General features: G+C 41.5%; 1 protein-coding gene across 4 annotated transcripts; it reads left to right on the top strand.

Annotated features, from left to right (window-relative positions):
- The first annotated feature begins 15 nt into the window (after positions 1-15).
- On the top strand, positions 16-19,277 carry LOC118093828 (claudin-15). 4 transcript variants are annotated; one of them, XM_035133569.2, is made up of 6 exons: positions 16-2,231; positions 2,854-3,191; positions 16,214-16,378; positions 17,109-17,190; positions 17,674-17,775; positions 18,982-19,277. In XM_035133569.2, the coding sequence occupies exons 2-6, from the start codon at positions 2,972-2,974 to the stop codon at positions 19,073-19,075; spliced, it is 663 nt and encodes a 220-aa protein (XP_034989460.2). In that variant the 5' UTR covers positions 16-2,231; positions 2,854-2,971; the 3' UTR covers positions 19,076-19,277. The 4 variants fall into 4 exon arrangements, with proteins under 4 accessions (XP_034989460.2, XP_034989463.2, XP_034989461.2 ...); XM_035133572.2 differs by having other exon boundaries at positions 2,916-3,191; XM_035133570.2 differs by lacking the exon at positions 16-2,231 and having other exon boundaries at positions 2,280-3,191.
- The last annotated feature ends 1,076 nt before the right edge of the window (positions 19,278-20,353 follow it).

The raw sequence follows: 20,353 nt of genomic DNA on the forward strand, positions 1-20,353 counted from the left end.
AGCAAAAATACCGTTACCTTGCCTACCTCTCCGGGAAAAGGGCGGCGCGGCCTACAGTGCCGTTCAGTTGTGACGGTCTTCCGGCAAAAAATTATTGCGGCGTCCTATTGAGAGAAACATATGGCGGGGGTCTTATGTCGCCATTTTGAAGCAATTGGTGTTGGCCGGATTACGTCCCCATTTTATCAAAGGGGCTCAGGCTGGACTGGGCACCGAGGCTGTGCCTCTTCCTTGCCAGAGGGCCTGTTCTTCCTCGGGGCAGCAGCGTCCTCTCATATGTTCTCATGGGAAAAGGAAAGCGCAGGCATGGATTGTGTGGGCAGCAGCAGTAAACAGCAGAAGTAGGAAAAGATGCTGACGGAAATCAATGATCGCCGTTAGCCTGCTGCTCTTCAGTTGGGGACGTTTACCATCTTTTTTTCCTTTTCTTTGCAGGGCCTGTGTCAAGTAGCTTTAACTGGCGAAAATGGAAACGAGTTTTTCCATTTTCCAATATTTTAAAACCGCTATTCATTTCCCCAAAACCTTACAACAAAAGCATATTTTGAAAATCAAAGTCAGGAATTGGCAAAGTATTGTGGAAAAACTGCACCCTTAATTGCCTACATAAGCTTGATAAAATAAAAAAGCTTTCAACAGGCGTTTAAAAGTTGAGACAGAAAGTGCCTGCTGAACCTCTTGGCAGAGTATTTCACATCTCCATGCTGCTAGATTTGTGCTGTTGTATAATGGATGTGGATGGCGCTGTGGGTCAGAGCCTAGGGCTTGCTGATCAGAAGGTCGGCGGTTTGAATCCCCGTGACGGGGTGAGTGCCCGTTGGGCAAGGTAAATGGTGTTTCTGTGCGCTGCTCTGGTTCGCCAAAAGCAGCTTAGTCATGCTGGCCAGATGACCTGGAAGCTATATGCTGGCTCCCTCAGCCAGTAAAGCGAGATGAGCCTTTTATAATGGTTATAAATACAGGAATCTTGGCAGAAAAAAAAGTTGGGAATACAATCTGATCTTTAGCAGCATTTCTGTGGCAACAGTGACCTCTTTTGTGATATCCTTCATTGAGAATGAAAATAAACATAGTACAGTATTGGTACAGGAAAGGAGAGAATGAACCTTGGTTTTAGGGAAGTGTCAGAATTACTAATGCTTCCAAGTGAATGACTTGGAACCAAAAAGTACTGCACTTGTAGCATCCTACCCATATCTAGACATTTAAGTGAGCCCATGCCTCAGGATGTTTACAGTGGACCCAGAATCACTGAATAAATAAAGGCACATCTTCCTCCCATCATTCCTTCCTACTTTACATTCCCCATAATCTTAGCAAAAATGGAGCTGGAACAATATGTCAAGCTAATGCCTAATTTGGCCTTCAGTTTTAGCTACTCCCAAAATAGAGCTAACACCCTGGCCTATTTTACAAACTTGTTGAGTCAGATTAGAGTATATAAAGTGTTCAGAATCATCTAAAAGTTGCGTTATGGTTGTTGCTATATGGAGGATTATCTTGAAAATACTTATTGTTTGGGTGTTTTTGTTTTTACAGATTGGAAAAATCTCATTTTTCACAGCATCGTTTCTCTGAGATAAAATCATGAGTTTGTTTTGGAAAACAGGGACAGCCAATATGGCACAATCCAAATGTCTGATACTACCTCTCCCATCAGCCAGCATAGCCAATAGATAGAGAATATGGGAGTTGTAGTCCTTAATGTTTAGTGAACACCACATGGCTTCTCTCTTTAAACGTAAGGAACGTTGGAAGTTAATACGGGGTCAGACACTAGAGGACTACTACAGGTAACAGGTGATTTTATTCTGGTTCTGTAAGAACCCTGTAGCTACAGGGTAGCTAGCCGGGTTTTTTGCCCCGGGTGAAGCCTCCAGATGGGCGTCGTTGAGGTTTCCAGCCTGTGTGTGTGTCTGTGTGCATATACACATGGTGGGGGGGCAAACTGGGTCTTTGACCTGGGTGAAAAAAAGGATTGATTCGCCCCTGCTGGAACAGGATCCATTTTGAATAACATAGTTCATTGGATCAGCTATAGCTGCTATACGTCTTGTGCAATGGTGAAGTCAATGAACTGGCTGGAAGCATTGATTTTTATAACAGAGGGGAAAGGTCCTAAAATGTTACAAAACGTTCACTCTCAGTTTGGCAAAACTGGCCCTCACAAGCTGCTGATGCGTCTCTGGAAAAACGTCAAAAGGGGAAACCCAGAACACAACTACCTAAAAGTAAGTACAGTACATATATTATACAGGACATTGAATCTACATTGTACACTTCATTAAATCCATTAAATGTGTTAATTCAGTTAATTGGCTTTAAAATAAATTTGGAAGTTGCAATTAATGGTTTGCTGATAATTCTTTATGAAGCAAACAACATGTAGCCGCATTACTTCCCCAATCCTCACTTCTCCCTTCCTGCTCAAACATAACCCACCTCTACTTTTTCAAAGAAGCAAATATTGAAATGGAAATTATTATTATTATTGTTATTGTTATTGTTATTATTATAGATAACAGTGAATTCTTATGCCAGAAATACTGCCCTATGTACCATGTTTCCCAATAGTTCTGATTCTAACTACTACAGTATTCCACATGCAATGGTATGTGCACCCCAAATGTATTTGAAGTTCCCATCTTTTCTGCATTTTATTCTCATATCAGAAATAGTGCTCTATATGCCATGTCTCAAAATATTGACTGCTGTTCTGCAAACAGTACTATAAATCCACTGTAAATGCATTAAAAATTAATCCATGCAGTATATCAGAGAATAACTTTTAACCTACCATGCAAAGAATATTTTGTGTTAGAACATAAACTAACAGTTGTGTTTTCTTCTCAGCATAAATATTCCTCGTATAACAAGTGTGCTATTACATGGTCCCTTATCAACTTTTAAAATAGGATTTTGGCATCACAATTTGAGAGTGAATCTTTGAAAATTCACTTGTCATTGAAGGATGGCATCATCAGCTTTTCAAATCTCTGCACTGCTTCTGGCTTTTCTGAGTCTCATCCTTTTACTGGTTGCCACTGTGTCCAACTACTGGAAAACGTCTAATAAAGCTGCAACACTTATTACTGCAAACTGGATTTATGAAGGTCTCTGGATGAACTGTGTAGCTACTTCTATGGGCTCAGTTCAGTGCAAGGAATTCTTTTCCTTGCTCAGTTTGGAAAGTAAGTTAACACTTTTCATACATAAAATGCTGGATTCTTAGTCTGAATTTGTGGGCTACTTATGCCAACATCTGACACTGTGTTTATAGATATGTAGGAAAGAACTTTAATGCAAGCCTATAGAAACAAACGTCCCATATATATTCTGTGATCAAATGCTGTGTCAACAATAATCTAAATCTGTAATTGAAAACATTTGTATTTTTAGAAGTACTGTATACAGATAGTACAGTTTACATGCATTTGTCCCACTCCAGGAGTGTCAATGCAAAGGAAGGAGCTCTGATGTACATACAGTGGTCAGTGGCTGCTCCCTTTCAATACAGTATTTAAAAATGCACATTTACAAAGTATATGTCCCAGGTAATCACTGTCACTATTTGATCTCTGTTTTTGCCTGTTGGGCAACATTTTGTTAACATCTTTGGTGTGAGATACTAGAGCAGTCATTATCCAGGTTCAGCTCCCTCCCTAATCTCTCTAGAACAGAGGTTCCCAAACTATGGTCTGTGGGCCACCAGCTTCTTTCATGTGGTCCATGGCATGTGTATGAAGATCTGCAGCTAAAGATGGGCGGTAGCACATCCATTGTATTTGATATTCATAATTGATTTTTTTTATATAGAATTCAATTTGTAATATAAAAATATATAAGAAATAAAAAAATGAAAGAGGTAATAGCATACAATTAAAAATCATACAACATCTAACACATCACGTTGTAATTGTTGCAACAGGCAGAAAGATCATTAAGTGGTCTGTGAAGATGCTCAGCAATTTTCACGTGGTCCATGGTGGGAAACATTTGGGAAGCTCTGTTCTAGAAGTTAAATCTCAGACATGGATGAAGATATACCTTTAGTGTTGCACATGCATGTAAATCTGGGTGGGGAACAGAGTTTGGCTGGTGAGCTGGATCCTGAGTCCTTACTCTGCGGGCCATTTTGACAGGTGGGTGGTTCTCCAGACGTTGTTTGATTCTCATCATAACCTACCATTCGCCATGCTGGCTGGTGCTCGTGGGAGTTGAAGTCCAATTACATCTGGAGGGCCACAGGTTAGCCACCCATGCATCATGCAGTGCTTTCATGTTATCATCACTTCTGATATATTAAACTTCATTGACAGGTATTTCATTGCTGTATAAGTCTACAAAATCTGATAAATGTGTAGCATGTTGGTACTTGATTTTTCTGGATGTGGTATAAATAGCTGAGTTTCCACAAGAAAGCTACCATTAGTGTAGTTGCTGATAGTTTATCTTCTAGACACATTCATTTTCACTATTTTCCCATGGAACTTGACACTATATACTTAAATATCATCTTAACTCTTAGTTTATCCAGGGATCATTAAAAATAAATAAATAAACCATTTGAGTAGGTCATTATTTATATCTTAACTACTTTCTAATTATGCCTTAATCTTTGAGACTTTGTCTCCTGCTCTGATCCTTGTGCTGTGTTAAATAAACATAGAAATCATGTGGTGTCAGGCTTTTATTTTGCCCTGACGAAGATGCATTAACAAGGAATCAATTTCCTTATCAGTAAATCATTAAGACTTGCAAATTAAACATTCTGCAAACAAGTATTGGAGACAGTGCTCACTCAGATCTTGTTTTTCTACGTCAGGGGTAGGCAACCTAAGGCCCGGGGGCCAGGTGCAGCCCAAACGCCTTCTCAATCCGGCCCACGGACAGTCCGGGAATCAGCGTGTTTTTACATGAGTAGAATGTGTGCAGGGCCGTCTTAAACTTATGTGGTTCAGGGATCCCTTGGGTGCCCCCCACCCTCTGCGCCTCTGCGGCCAGAGGATGCCTTCACGGCCCACCCAGCAGCCCTGACCCGCTCGCCCACCCGCTGCATGGCTCACTGGTGGGAGCACACAGCCCGGGCGGGTCCTCCTGAAAAGAGCAAGGCGCACAGCCCGCCCCCCCTGGCCGGCCTGGCGTTTGTGCCAGAGGGCTGCCTTCGGGGGCGGAGGGGTGGCTGCTTCCTGCCAGGAAGACGGCGCTTGGTGCTCCACGCGGGCGGGTGAGTGAGCAAGGCGATGGCACCGCCGCGCCAGGGTCTGTGGCTGGAGCTGGAGGCGCTGCTTGCATGGAGTGGCGGCCGGGCGGGTGGCTACTTTCTGGAGGAGCGCTGGGTGCCCAAGTCTCCGGCACGGCCGCTGCGCGTCCTGCTGGCCCAGCTATATCCCCGGCGCCCTTCCCCGCCTTCAAGGCGGCTTTGTCGGAGGCGTGGCGATCTGCACCCTGAGGAGCGTGCGGCATTGGGCGGCTGGGCTGGGCTGAGCGGGTGGGGGGCGCCGCCCCTCAAAGGAGGCAGCTCCGCCGCCGCTGCCACCTTGTCGGGAAAGGAGCGAGGCGGACGTGCGGGCGGCTCCATGTGCCTCCTCAATGCGCCCTTCAATGCGCCCCTGCCTCTGGAAAGATGCCCCTGTCTCTGGATTATTTGTGGGGCATAGGAATTCGTTCATATATTTTTTCCAAAATATAGTCCCGCCCACCACATGGTCTGAGGGACGGTGGAACAGCCCACGGCTGAAAAAGGTTGCTGACCCCTGTTCTGCGTAGTCCAAACACAATCTAGACTTACTGTCTATTAAATGTTCCTGGAAAGTGCTTCTTCATGGGCCAGTAATATTCCAAAAAGAAGGTTTCAATGCATATTGATCCTGCATTATCCCCTATTGTGCTCATTTGAAAATGGATAGAGGCAGTCCCAGAAACAGGGGTATATCCACACCTGCCCAATGATGTGGGTGGGCATACTGTATAACAAGATAGCAATTACCATTTCCACCTTCATCTGGGGCAAGGGTGTGTGTGTGTGGATACATCCCCATTCGATTCCTGCATTGCAGGGGTAGGACTAGTTGATCCTCGGGATCCATTCCAACTCTACAGTTCTATGATTCTGTGATAACCTAAACAAAGGAAGGGTTTTCAAATGTGCACCAGATAACTACACCCATGCTTGTGAACAGTGGGATTGAAAATCATTCTAGATTAAAAGCTCATTGCAGATGAGCATGCACAATTCTGTATGGAGAAAAACTATTTATTTGTACTACAGATTGGTAAGTACACAACCTTAGATTAGTGTCCTAGTAAGTCATTCTTATAGCACATTGTGGGCAACCGTTTCTGTTGAGGAACATGCTTGTTCATGGGTGAACTTTTGGGGGCTCTGTACTGGTAGTGGTGGAGCTAGAACTGATGATAGGGAGAATCGGAGACAGAGTGTTCTGAATTCACCAGTTCCTGGTGGTGCTTTAGATGGAGTTGCAGTCTTGCTAAAAGAAGCTGGTAGTGTTTGATGGCATTTGACTTGGAGTTTCCCTCCACTCATGTTCAAACTGTCTCCCAGCTTGTTTCATGCCGTGAGCTCTGGAGTATATCAGGGAGCCAAGTGGGCTCCATGAACTAGCAGAAGTCACTATGGGGTGATTGTTTCAATTACTTGAAGCATTAGATAGCTATGTAGATGTGAAAAAATATCCATGCCGTAAATTTTACCAGAAAAAACTGATCAATAGCATTTGTCCTTTTGCAAATCCAATGTAATTAGCACTTTTCCCCGTAAACCACGCCTCCAATTATTAAAAGCAATGTGCTACAAATCTTATCATTTAGTTGACGGAACAAAGATCAAAGGTGCCTTCATTTTGGAGGAAACTGGAGCTAAGACAGCAAGTGGCCTTTAATGGGGAGATACTTCTTATATTTCATCTTAATACAAAATAGATAATATATCTGTTAGAAGTTTCAACCATGTCTGCTGTTTTGGAACTCACTGGTTTTGTACTCACCTTGGGTGGCTGGGTAGTGATTGGAGCAACTTTAAAAAACAGTTACTGGAAAGTCTCCACTGTACATGGGAGTGTGATTACAAGCTCAAGCCTGTATGAAAACCTGTGGCACAGCTGTGCGGAAGATAGTATTGGAATCTCCAACTGCAGAGCGTTTGATACACTTTTGGCACTTCCTGGTATGTCTTTATTTGATGTACATGTCCACATCTTTATCATGTGAAATAATTCATTGGGTGGGTGCATGAAAAGTATATATAGTGAATTTTGACTGAAAATAACATCAATGAGGCATTTCCCTCAAAGAGCTTGTCAGGTCATAACAACAGACTGTTTGTTTGAGCTTCAAAAGTGAAGGATTTTTGAAGTTTCTTGGCAGGTCGATATTTGGAGGACAAGATTCTCCACCTGCCCTGAAAGATGATGCATCAGAACACATTGAGAGTAAAGTGTGTGTGTGTCAGCGCAGGAAATTAGCATTCCCTTACTGAAGGTAAAACATAGTCTTCACAGAGCTTTAAACAAAATAACATTTTTTGGCTCTTATTAAAAACAGCTAAAGGTTTGTGGTGGCAGGCTATTCATCTGTATAGGGAAGGTATTGTTGGCATTGGCAATGGGACAATGTATTGTAGAGAAGCAACTGAGCTTTAAATAAGCTATTAAAAATAACTGTACACAGTGGTGTGCCTGTTATATAGGGGGATTTGTCACCACTGAAGTGTTGGGTTATGATCAGGCTTTATTAAAATTACATTTGAAAATTTGCATTTTGCTTTGCATACACTCAACAAAATCTGCATTGACCTGAAAATATATAGGCTTGCTTTTCTGCATTTTCAAATAATGTACTTCTGGCTTCCATGAGTATTCTGCAGAGGCAATGCTACAGGGATTAATTCCCTTTGGATAAGAGAGAACTGGAGGTTTACAATGTATAAGCAAAGCATGTTAGAAACAAATACTGTATTTTTCCGTGTGTAAGACTAGGTTTTTTTTAAAAAAAAAAACTAAGAAATTAGGTTTGAAATTGGGGCTCGTCTTATACATGGGTAGTGCTAAGGGGGTGTTTTCTCAATTTGGAGTCCCCAAAAATAGGGGGCGTCTTATACATGGGGGCGTCTGATATGGTAGTTTCTTACAGCAAGTAGAACAACTGCCGAGCCTGCATCAGATTCCTCAAATGAACAGCATGGATCTTCACACCCTTCTGGGCTACTTCTAGTTCAGCTACCTCTGGCTAAAATCTCTCACTTTATACAGCCCCTTAGAGACATTATAACCTCATAAACAAATGCGTGTGATGTGGTTGAGAGTGGAACCTGCAACCAAGATACCATAATTTCCTACCTGCACACATTTGTTTTGTGTACCATCTGAAATTGGCCCTTCTTTGCAAATGCTTACTTGCTCCAGTCTATTTCTCTGTTCTTCCCACTAGCTGAAGGCTGGGAGAGACATTCCAGGTCAATAGTATCCCCAGTCATCAAGGAACACCGCTGTCCTTTTGTTAGGTCCAAGCAATATTTCAGTTTGTCAGGCAAAACCATAGTGATGGGGACCCAGTCACAGTAATAAGGACAGCCAAACTCATAACAGTGTTTTATAGATTGTTTGAGCAGAGCATGCCAGAGTTATGACTCTGCCCTCATTTTTTACAGTTTCTGACCTTCTTGTCCAGTGTTTCTCAACCTGTGGGTCACGACTTGCAAGTAGGTCATGAATCCTGTGCAAGTGGTATACAGGCTGTATCAGTAAACCCAAAATAATTGATTGCTTTAAATCTTTCACTGGTATAATGAATATATCTTATAACTCTCTTATTTTGGTGCCAAGTTGCTGTATTGCAGCTGAATGTCAGAAAGGCTTGAGAGTTAACATTTTAACACTGGGGAATCGCTTTTTGGCAACTGCCAGTAGATCTGGTGACGGCTGGCTACATGATGCTCATACAGGAAGTTGTCTGAAAGACTGCTGTACTTCACTCCTGATGGGCAGGCACAAATGGCACCTTGTGTCAAGCTGTCCATTGCCAGATCTGTCACAAGATGAGCTAATTATTAATAGTGATTTGAGGTTTGCTGCGTCAAAATAAGAAATAATATCTTTACTCTGTCTATCAATAGTGATCTGAGACTACATGAGGCAGCCATGAAACCTTGCATCGACCTGCTTGGTTGGAGAAATGCAAGCTCAGCCATCTCACTGATACTTGCCAAAACAGACTTTATTGTAAATAAAACGATTAAAATATTTGTAGTTCATTATATCAAACACTGCTTGTGTAACCTTTGTTTTTAGAATAATTTTTATAGCTCATGAAGCAGTATCCTGCAGCCAGGTGGTATGTGTTCTTATATTCTCATAAACAAAACTGAATAACTTTGTAGGTGCTATAAATATTTCAACAAATCCACATCAATAGGGGTGTTAAGCAACTTTTGGCTTGGATGCCTCAAGTAATGCATATAAAATAGACAAATGCATGAAACCAAAGAGGCAAAGGCGTCAGTGCTGAAATTCATGTGACCCTAAAAGGATGGGTTGACATATCTGAGCTAGTGTTACCTTCTGGAGGAGGGATAAATCTTTATTCCTTTGCTTTATTGCTGATTTCCTACAAGTTCCTGTTTATTAGCCCAGTTTGTGGTTGAGATGTCATGACCTTAGTGAGAAATGACTAACTACAGTGGTGCCTCGCTTAACGAATGCCCTGCTTAATGAAATTTCTGCTTAACGAAAGGATTTTTTGAGCGGAGCTTGCCTCACTAGACGAATGCGTTTTACGAAAAATTCGTCTAGCGAATCGCGGTTTCCCATAGGAATGCATTAAAATTCAATGCGTTCCAATGGGCAAAAAAAGTCAAAAAAAATTCAGTGCATTCCTATGGGATTCGCTAGACTAATTTTTCGCTATAAGAAAAGACCCGTGGAACGAATTAATTTTGTCTAGCGAGGCACCACTGTAGTTGGTTGTATTATATGTTTTCTGAATTGTGACTCAGCTTTTGGAAGACGATTCCATTGTCTGTACAAAACTCCATTCTTTCCTATAGGAGGTGATAATTAAACTTTGCTCGTAACACAGGATTAGTTTTCTGATCTTTATATATTAATAGGTCAGGATATTTACTCATGCCTTTCAGGGTTCATTTAAGATAAGAACAAGTTTCAGGGTTAAAATAGGTCATCATATCAAGTTGTGCCAACTTCACTGCTGCTATGATCTACAGCAGTGTTTGGGAAATGATTTGGGGCGCTGGAACGATCCAGGGGGGTGGTAGTAGCCCTGGGTCAATTGAGGGGCATGAGATAAAAAATAAGGGGGCGGTGGAAGCATAAATAAAGAAGAGAAGAAAAGAAAAAATTGAAAAACCATTCATCCATTTTTCACTCGTGTAACGGTGCTTACCGCCAGGTTGGGCAGCATTGTGGTATAGTGACAATGCCTCCCCTGGATCCGGTGGTCGTGCTGGAGGCAAAGGGTTTTCCTAGGCTTGGGTGAAGCCTTTTTGGCTTCACCCAGGCCCGAAGTGGATCGCAGCTTGTCTGCCCATTTGGGAAGGCTGTGGGGCGGATTGGACTACTGTATTACTTCGATTGAGCATGCATGGGGTTCAGCTGCTTGTTAACTTATTTTTCAAGAAGTTGTAGGCATAAATGTAGATACATAAAAACACAAGTTTGTCATTGCACCTTTCTGTTTATTTGCTTAAAGAAAGTAAATTCCCAGGGGGCGCTGAGTATTTTTTTCCTGAAAAGGGGGTGGTAGGCCAAATAAGTTTGGGAACCTCTGATCTACAGCAATAAATCATAGGAAAAGTTCAGACTGGCACACATTGCTATGGATGCTCTCCAGGGTTTCAGGCTGAGTTCTCTCCCAGCCCTACCTGGAGATGCCAGAAACTGGATGTTACCATCTCTGTGAAAAATAGGTGCTTTGTCACTGACCTTCCTCGTGTATCTACTTATATATTTTTAGAAACTTGTAGTGTTTGCACTTCATTAAGGAATGGAGGGCTACCTAGCTTTGGAGATTACGTAGTTGACACTTCACACGCAAGTAGCTGCTGACACATTTGCTGCCTTGCTTATTATATTTGAAGTAAATTACTCAGCTATCTGATAAGAGGGGCAATCAAACCTCTGTACTGAACATAGTAGCAGCCTGTTCTTACTGATATATATAGTTGTGATAGTATGGGAGACCATTTGCTTTGCAAGAGCGGTAGACTCATAATCTGGGGAACCGGGTTCGCGTCTCCGCTCCTTCACATGCAGCTGCTGGGTGACCTTGGGCTAGTCACACTTCTTTGAAGTCTCTCAGCCCCACTCACCTCACAGAGTGTTTGTTGTGGGGGAGGAAGGGAAAGGAGAATGTTAGCCGCTTTGAGACTCCTTCAGGTAGTGATAAAGCGGGATATCAAATCCAAACTACTCTTCTTCTTCTTCTTCTTCTTCTTCTTCTTCTTCTTCTTCTTCTTCTTCTTCTTCTTCTTCTTCTTCTTCTTCTTCTTCTTGCACCAGCATAGCAACAGATCATGTGGCACCCTACATTACGTAAGGAGTGTGGCAAGCAAGCCCACCCAGAGCTAACCCAACCACACAAGCATGTCAACTAGTGGTTTTAGCAGTGTGACCAGGATGTAGCATGTTGGATTCCTCCCCCCCCCTGCCATGTGTCGGGTCACCAAACATTGAGTCAGTTGGCAACTACTTGACGTTTAGAACACATCTGAAGGCAGCCCTGTTAGGGAAGTTTTTAATGTTTGATGTTTTAATCTCTGTTGGAAGCCGCCCAGAGTGGCTGGGGAAACCCAGCCAGATGGACGGGGTACAAATAATAAATTATTATTAGTATCATTATTATTATTAGGATTGTTGAGAAAGAGCTGTTGGTGCCAATCACAAAATGGTTGCTGTGGGGAGTGGTGTAAGATAAAATGACCATCATGTCTAAAAGTGATAAGAGGCAGGGCTACAAAATGATGTTGGCATTTCCCCTGCATTAATGGAGAGACGGGCATCTATATCAGCCATTGCCATGCTTGCTCTCAGAGAGAAGCTCTTTGCAGCTCTTCTCTCTTCAGAACAGAAAGGAGAGAGGATATCTGATCCAGGCATCCAATGAAATGTGAACATGTTTATGGGGATGTGTTCAGTGTAGGGGAGGGTGAGCCACTGCAAACAGGAACTGAGCAGGAAGAGCAAACAGTTCCTTGTGCATTGTGGATTTTTAAGGGAATATTTACTGAGCCCTTTCATGCACACCATAGAGGGTACCAGTAGGCACATTGGTCCCTATGGTAGCCCCCTGCAGGTCTAACTGAATTTGGGCATTTAAATAGCCACTTCTTTGGATGCTTGTGGGAAATAAGTATGATGTCCAGGCAACCAACCACCAAAACTGTGAAGTTTTGTTTGGTTGTATCCAGTGGTGGCTTTGCACTGTGCATGCTCAGGGTACCTGTTTTCTACCAATCCCCGCTCCCCACTGCAGTTCCCACGCTCCACCCAAAGGTGCTGAACCCCCTGGGACCGTATTGGTTATGGCACAAAAGTTGCAGTAAGAAAGTAGGCTGGTGGGGTTGCTCAGCAAAAATAGTGTGCCTCGAGTCATGGGCCAATGAGGGGTCCCTCTCCCCCCTTAAAGATACAAAGTAAAGGTTAAAAAAGATAAAGGATCCCTGGACTGTTAAGTCCAGTCAAATTTGACTACAAAATGGGGTGCAACACTTATCTCTGCTTTCAGGCCAAGGGAGTCAGCATTTTTTCGCAGGCAGCTTTCCAGGTCATGTGGCCAGGATGACTAAACCGCTTCTGGTGCAACGGAACACCATGACAGAAGCCATAGCACACAGAAACACTGTTTACCTTCCCACTGCAGCAGTACCTACTTATCTACTCACACTGGTATGCTTTCGAACTGCTAGGTTGGCAGGAGCTGGGACAAAGCAACAGGAGCTCACCCTGTCATGTGGATTTGAACTGCTGACTTTACGATCAGCAAGCCCAGAGGCTCAGCGGTTTAGACTGCAGAACCACCTGTGTTTCTTTTCCTTACCCTTTATACAAAGTACTCACATAGATCCATGTATGCACAGGGGCAGCCTAGTCATGCTTCTTGCGGCAATTATTGTGCAGTTATTTGAACTGAACGGTCTTTGACCTTGTTTCTTTCTGCTTCTACTCTCTGCGTCTGGGTTCTAATTTTTAGAAGAAACTAGCTTTGCTTTGATGGTGTGCCATTAAATATATATTTTACTCAAAACTCCCCTGCTTTCTAAAGGAGGTTCCAGGTTTCTTTCTTTCTTTCTTTTAAAATGCCTTTATTTTGCTGACCATTAGAGGGACAATACTGCTTCCTTCCTTTTTTGTGCTCTGACTGCACACAAGTGCTTTGTGAATTGAGTCTGGAGGGGAAGAGCTAGATTGAGACTTTAAAAATAGCCTTTTAACTAAAAGGATTCCAAAACAAGCAAGTCCACAGTCTCTGTCCTTATTAAACCAGTGAAAGTATCTGCCAGAACTAGAAATGTATTCTTAAAAAGAAAATATCTGATCATCGAGCATTATGCTTTGCCCCTGTTTCATAATAAACTTTGTGGTGGCAATTATACCTTGGACTGCCTCTGGATTTGCTGCCAAAAGCAAGGCAGGAGGTAGGGTGGCTGCTTAGGAATGACCGAAAAAGAGGTACTGCCTCACCAGAAAAATGGAGGTCAAAAGAGGACACTATTAGAATCAAGTGGTATATAAATTCTGGTTCAATGTCTACAAATATCTACAAAGACCAGCAGTAGCGTTAGGGTGTGTATATCTGAACCCCCATGCATGCCCATCTCCCACATATATCCCACACACACTCCCAAAAAGTTTAAGATCTTTAAACATTTGTACGTTAAGACTATGTGTTCCTACCCTTGTTTTTATGCTCAGAAGAAATTCACAAATGAGAAATAAAGAACGATTGGTTGGTTACTTGAAACAAAAGTTACAGAGTATATGGATGTTGTTTTCCAACAGCAAAGTTAAATTTAAGCAGTCAGCATACAGTATCTCACAGCATGTATACCTTGATCTTGAGAGGGAAAAGGATCCCTAACTATTTCAGAATCCTAGACATTGAGTATGACCATTTCCCACACTAAAATAAAGAGAAAAGACAACTTCTTATGTAAAATTCCTAACTTTGGCCGATTCATACCATCATACCTGCCAAGTTCCAGCCTGAGAAATAAGGGACAGGACCGGAAGTAGCAGACCGGAAGTAGCGCTGCCGGCATTTTGGAACTGGGCAGAGCATGCTCAGAAGCGACTTTTGATGCTGCTCTGCCCTGTTCCAAAATGGCCACCGCACCAGAAGTCGCGCTGCAGCCATTTTGGAACTGGGCAAAGCAGCATCATAAGTCGCTTCTGAGCATGCTCCGCCCAGTTCCAAAATGACCGCCGTGCCAGAATAAACCGGGGGAAAACAAAAAAAAAAATCTGTTTTTTCAGCTGGGGACAGCTGGAAAAACGGGGGTTTCCCAGGGAATACGGGAGACTTGGCAGCTATGCATACCATACATAAATAGACTATTTATCCTGTTATTTTTACTGTTAAATTTATATCCCACTCTTCCACTCAAAGCAGCCCAGGGTTGCAAACAAGTGACAAAACAATCAAAACATCCTTAAAACATACTTAAAGCAATTCTACTAGAGATTCAAAGGCCTCGACTTGTTGAAAGAGGAAAGCCTTCAGTAGGCACCAAAAGATGATGCCTATTTAACATTCGAGGGGAGGGGATTCCACAGGATAGGGGCCACAACACTAAAGACCCAATTCCTACATTGTGTGGAATGGACCTCCTGATGGTGTCCCCAGGAAACCCTCACCTGCAGTGCCATGGCAGATTAGGTATATACTTTGTTGCTTGAAACCTGCAAACTACATAGATGTTTACATTACCACCAGAAGCTCATTAAAGAGTATGATAATGCTAGATGATAGCGTAGAATTCAGTTGCATAATAGTTACAGAAAACATGTGGCTTACATTTATTTGTCACCTGTTCTTGTCACTTGATTCTTTTATCATGTGCTGCAGCTGCTATTCATTGGTACAGTGGCTTAATAAGTTACTTTATGAATCAATACTTACCAGTGGATAGTATTCTAGGGAATTTCTCACTAACTACATCATAAATATGCTTTCATTTTTTTATCCATCAGCTCCCAGCCTGAATGTTTTAATTGTTTTTACTTATAATTTTAGTGTTGTATTTGTTTAGTAACCTGCTTTGAGGTTTTTTACAATCAATTGGTATATAAATTTAAATGAATGAATGAATGAATGAACATTCAGGTAATTGGGGTGTCAGTGCTGCTGAGCTACGCAGAGTCAAGATATAATAATAATAATAATAATAATAATAATAATAATAATAATAATAATAATAATTTTATTTATACCCCGCCCTTCCCAGTCAAGACTGGACTCAGGGTGGCTAACAACAAGAATATCAAAGCAAGCATAAAAGAAACAATTCAATTAAAATGCAGATTAAATATAAATAGAAACGACTTTGCAAACCCAATATTGGATGGAGAGAGTAGCTTCAAACATTAAACTGGCAAAATGACCACCAGATGGTGGAGAAGTTTGCTGGTTGTTGCTCATCTCTGTGTGCTTGCATTCAGTCTTGACCATTTGTTTCCAGATCTGTCCACCATCAATCTTTGCTCCTTTCCTTTGTTATGTTGGTTGCTAAGCATACAAACAGGTATGAGATGAGTATGACGATTGGTGTAATGGCTTCTAATATCTCAAAGGCATGGAGGACTCCCTAAAGAAGGGAGGAACAGTGATATCCTCAATGTTTTTCTTAAAAGGAAGGGGCATTTGGGCAACTCTCAGAGGAGAAGTCAGACCAAAAGACAGATTCACATACATGTGGGTAATGTAAGATGTTTCTGACAGTCTAAGGGCTTGAGAGATTTCCTCTAGGGTGTAATCATAGTTTGGGCTGGTTAATCTCACACCTACCTCTATGGGCTTCCTGATACTGCCTTCTATGAAACCAGATATATAGATATATGTACCATCTGCCCATCGTTGCTCCCAGCAGCCACACATTTGGATCAGTGGGCAAGTATTGCTATTTGACATGTCCTTTGCCGAAACTGATACCTTTCTTGGCGAATATTCCTTTCCTCTGCAGCTTATATTCAAGCATGTCGTGCCCTGATGATCACTTCGCTCATCTTGGGTATGTGTGGGACTCTGCTGACATTGCTTGGTTTGAAGTGCACTCAACTTGGATCCAATAGTGAAAATACAAAATCAAGAATTGCCATGCTGGGGGGAATGATCTTCATTTTAGCAGGTGAGTTATCAGTAGACCCTGCACCAAAACAATAAAGCTAATGGTTCTCCAAGGATGTTGTGCACCATGCTGGTGTGGCAGGAGGATTCAAGGACAATCAAATAAACATTTAAACATTTCAATATAGTATAGTATCAAAATAATGGTTTTTTTATTTGAAGAATATGAATTGCTATCTTCAAAATGAGAGAGATTGAGGACAATCCTACTAGTGATTCAGAATCGCTGTTAGAGTGCTGGAGAAGATGTGTTTATAATTATATTTTAGGAATGATTCATGTTCTTACGCAGCTGCATTGTTTTATGCTTTCTGGATGCCCCATGATCATATCATAAATTAGTTGTGTTCTGTGTTATAAATCAAGCACTGCTAATTGTTGTTTATTTTTGTTTTCCAATGTATTTCTTATCATATAAAAAAAAAATCTCATTTTTATATGTGGCCCAGAGAAAAAAGTTTGAGAAGCAGTAGAATAATAGGAAAGGAGGCACTCAATTGCCATCTTATTCAATCACAATGTAATGAGGCAGAAACACATCCATCCAGCAGCCCTGAGCAAATTAACCAACTCAACTGAATTGAGTATTCAGCTGAAACTCATGAGACCGAGTAGGATTTCATTAATCAGCTGATGGCTTTATTATATTTATGTACATGTTATTTCTGTAAGGCAAGGCTGTGGAATTAGTTAGTTCCCTCCATTAAAACGGATCTGTATTGTTTCCCTAGGTCTCTCATCAATGGTTGCTATTTCTTGGTATGCAGAAAGGATCACAGCTCAGTTTTTTGATTCATTATATGGTGGAACCAAGTAAGTTTACAGACTTGCATGTTGTTGTTTTTAAAAAAATCTCAGTTCACTAACTGCAATATGTAAATGGCTTTAGGCATTGTCAAAACTCACATGAAACTAACATTTGGCTTTAATATTTTTTGCATTGCACCTTTCTTAACAAAAAAATGATGAGATTCATAAGGATACTTTGAATGCATTTTTGCATTCAGTAACATTCTGCTGCTTTCTGAATTGGCCTAGTTCCTGATTTCAGTCTGTTGGTCATGCTGAAATGTGACCAAAGGACAGAGGAATTAATGTCTCTGACAACCATAATAGAAGATAGGTTTAGGGGTGGTGGTAAAGGATTACCTGCTTTGACCCACCTCAGTGTTTGCAGATCATCTGTTTGAGACAAAATCCATTTCTCCTGCCTTCTACAGAAATAACATTAGAAAAATATGGCAAAATGTATCTATTTGATTGTAATGATGCTTCTACGAAATCTTTTTTTTCCAGATTTGAGCTAGGATATGCACTGTACTTAGGCTGGGCTGGTTCCCTCCTTTCTATGCTTGGCGGGGGCTTCCTGACATGTTCAGCATGCAAAGAAAAACACAGGTAGTTGACCAATTGCTATTACAAGAGTAAAAAGTATCAATGAAATTGTTAAAGGTTTTACTGAGCAGTCTGTTTCATCTGGTAACAAACCCCAAGGGTTTATATTGCTTTCTAAACATTTTGAAAATATACAGTATAATATATGCAATGAAATGCATGAAATAATACCGAAAAAGATGGGACTTTCATCTGAGCAAACATGAATACGATTGAATTATAACCTCTACTAGCTGATTAATTCTAATGTTTTATTTGAGAAGAGTTCAATGATCAGTTTATTGTATGAAACAGCTGTGTGTACACAGCAACACTGCTGGATTTGCCACAAAGAGATGATGCAGCCCCTCTTGATTCTCTGATCAATGTACCTGTATGAGCCACCGTTTTCAAACACCTGTTTGTCACATTATGGATATTTGGTTTACACTTTAAGAACCGTAGGTGTTTACTTAAAAATGTATACCCAGAGCCAAAAAATGCATGCTAAAAATGTTCAAAAAAAGCTTAACATTCTACCAATAAGTTGAGGAGAAAGGATCAAGTTACCCTCCAGAACAGACTGGTGGAGCTGTTTTTATTTATTTACTTCTCATATGTATACCCTAACCCCGAATACATTTTGGACTACCGGTACAACTCCCATCAGTCGCAGCTAGCACAACCAACAGGGATGATGGGAGCTGTAGTCCAAAACATTTGGAGGGCACCACATTGGCCACCCTTGCCCTAACACTTTTTTGTATGAACTAAGGATAGCATGTATAGCAGTTATAATTAGACTGAGAGATAATGACAGGCCCAAGGTTACCCAGTGAGATCAGTGGTTAAGCAGAAATTTGAACACATACCTCCCCAGTCAAATTAATATACTCAAACCACTACTATACTCTCTTTTAAGAGAGAGAGAGAGAGAGAGAGAGAGAGAGAGAGAGAGAGAGAGAGAGAGAGAGAGAGAGAGAGAATGAGAATGGCTCCGTGTGCTGCAGGTGCTAGATCAGAGAGAAACCATTTGTTTAGGACCTGTTTGCATCTATGCAGCATAGGGAAGTCTGCACCTTATTTTCTAATTGACCTCTATGGATTTAAAAAGTGTTTGACATTGCATTTATATTTCCTCTGAGTAATGCCTGACTCAGTTAAATTTCTCAAAAATAGAGAGAATGAATGAGAGAGCAGCAGCACATTGACACCTCTTTTTAATTACAGAGACTACAAGTATGCTGCTACCCAGCACGGCAAGGATGCACGTATTTACATCAAACAGTCCGAGACAGTCACATCTGCCAAAGACTACGTTTAGATTTTTAAATGTTTCACATGTTCTAACTCATTATAACACCTAAGCCCTCCATTTCCATTTCCACATTCCACTTTCAACAGACATTTTACATATATGTAGAATTTCCTTCTGGTAATAGTTTAAGCTACAGTGGCATTTGGGTGTATGAGGACTAATCTAGTAAAGAAAAATAATATGTAACATGTTAGCATATCCCCCCCCCCCAACAAAAAAAACCACCCAGGACTTTTATCTACTTTATCTACATTTATCTAGTTTGTCATAATGTTGTCTCATTGTTGTAGGGAACACTGTAAACTTAGAATCATTTCAGGAATAAAACGTCTTATCTCTCTCTGAAGGATTCAGTATTTAACCATGTGTTATGTACTGAGCTGAATCCTAGAACAATAGGATTCAGAATCAGCGGGAGCTACCCAATCCAACTCCAGGTGGAAGTGAATCCGCAACCTGATTGGCCTGCTGGAGCAGCCAATCAGGCGGCTGGCAGAAGTGAATCTGCTACCTGATTGGCCTGTAGGAGCAGCCAATCAGGCTGCAGGCAGAAGTCAATCCACAATATAATTGGCCCACAGGTGTAGCCCTGAAGTAGCCAATCACGCAAGGCCCATTGTGTAAATAATGTATATAAGCAGATGGTTTTGGGAAAAGAGCCATTCGTCTTCTCTTCTCCTCCTTGATGACTATGAGCTGAATAAAGAGCATGAAATTCACTCTCGACTCCGAGTATATTTCACCATGCAATATGCAAACACTACGGTATATGAGGAGTGAACTGATTCTGACAAGTTATCATGGACCTTAATAATATTGGTACAACAGTATTTGCATAGTGCTTTAGAGTGTCCAGAGTGCTTCACACACATATTATCTCAGTAACCATTACAACAGTCCTGCACGGTTGACCAGGATAATCCCCATACTGTAGATGGAGGAAGGGGCTGAGGAAGAGAGAGAAATTTGCTTAAGGCCTTCTACCAAGGTTGTGATGGAGGCGAGATTTGAAGGGGAAACATTCTTGCTCACCTCACTTAGGCATTGCATCACAGAGCTCTCATTGGCCAGGGCTACTGTTAAGAGACTTTTTGTGCAGAACCTTTGTTACATGTTTTGACCTGCTGCTTATGAATGTATGTTCTACCGAGTGCTAACATCTCTACTGTTTGTGTATATTCAATAAACTTTGGGTTTTTGCTTCTTTATAACAAAGTTTTGCTTCTCTTGTGTGTTATTTTACCCACCGTTAGACACCTGGGCCCACATTTCCATGAACTTAGG

This window comes from Zootoca vivipara, chromosome 5, assembly GCF_963506605.1.
Source record: "Zootoca vivipara chromosome 5, rZooViv1.1, whole genome shotgun sequence".
Lineage (NCBI taxonomy): Eukaryota > Metazoa > Chordata > Lepidosauria > Squamata > Lacertidae > Zootoca > Zootoca vivipara.

Excerpts from the sequence above, each read along its gene's own strand:
- LOC118093828 (XM_035133569.2), top strand. The coding sequence starts at position 2,972 with ATGGCATCATCAGCTTTTCAAATCTCTGCACTGCTTCTGGCTTTTCTG. Across the intron at positions 16,379-17,108 it reads AATGATCTTCATTTTAGCAG|GTCTCTCATCAATGGTTGCT; the intron begins GTGAGTTATCAG and ends TTGTTTCCCTAG. Across the intron at positions 17,776-18,981 it reads GCATGCAAAGAAAAACACAG|AGACTACAAGTATGCTGCTA; the intron begins GTAGTTGACCAA and ends TTTTAATTACAG.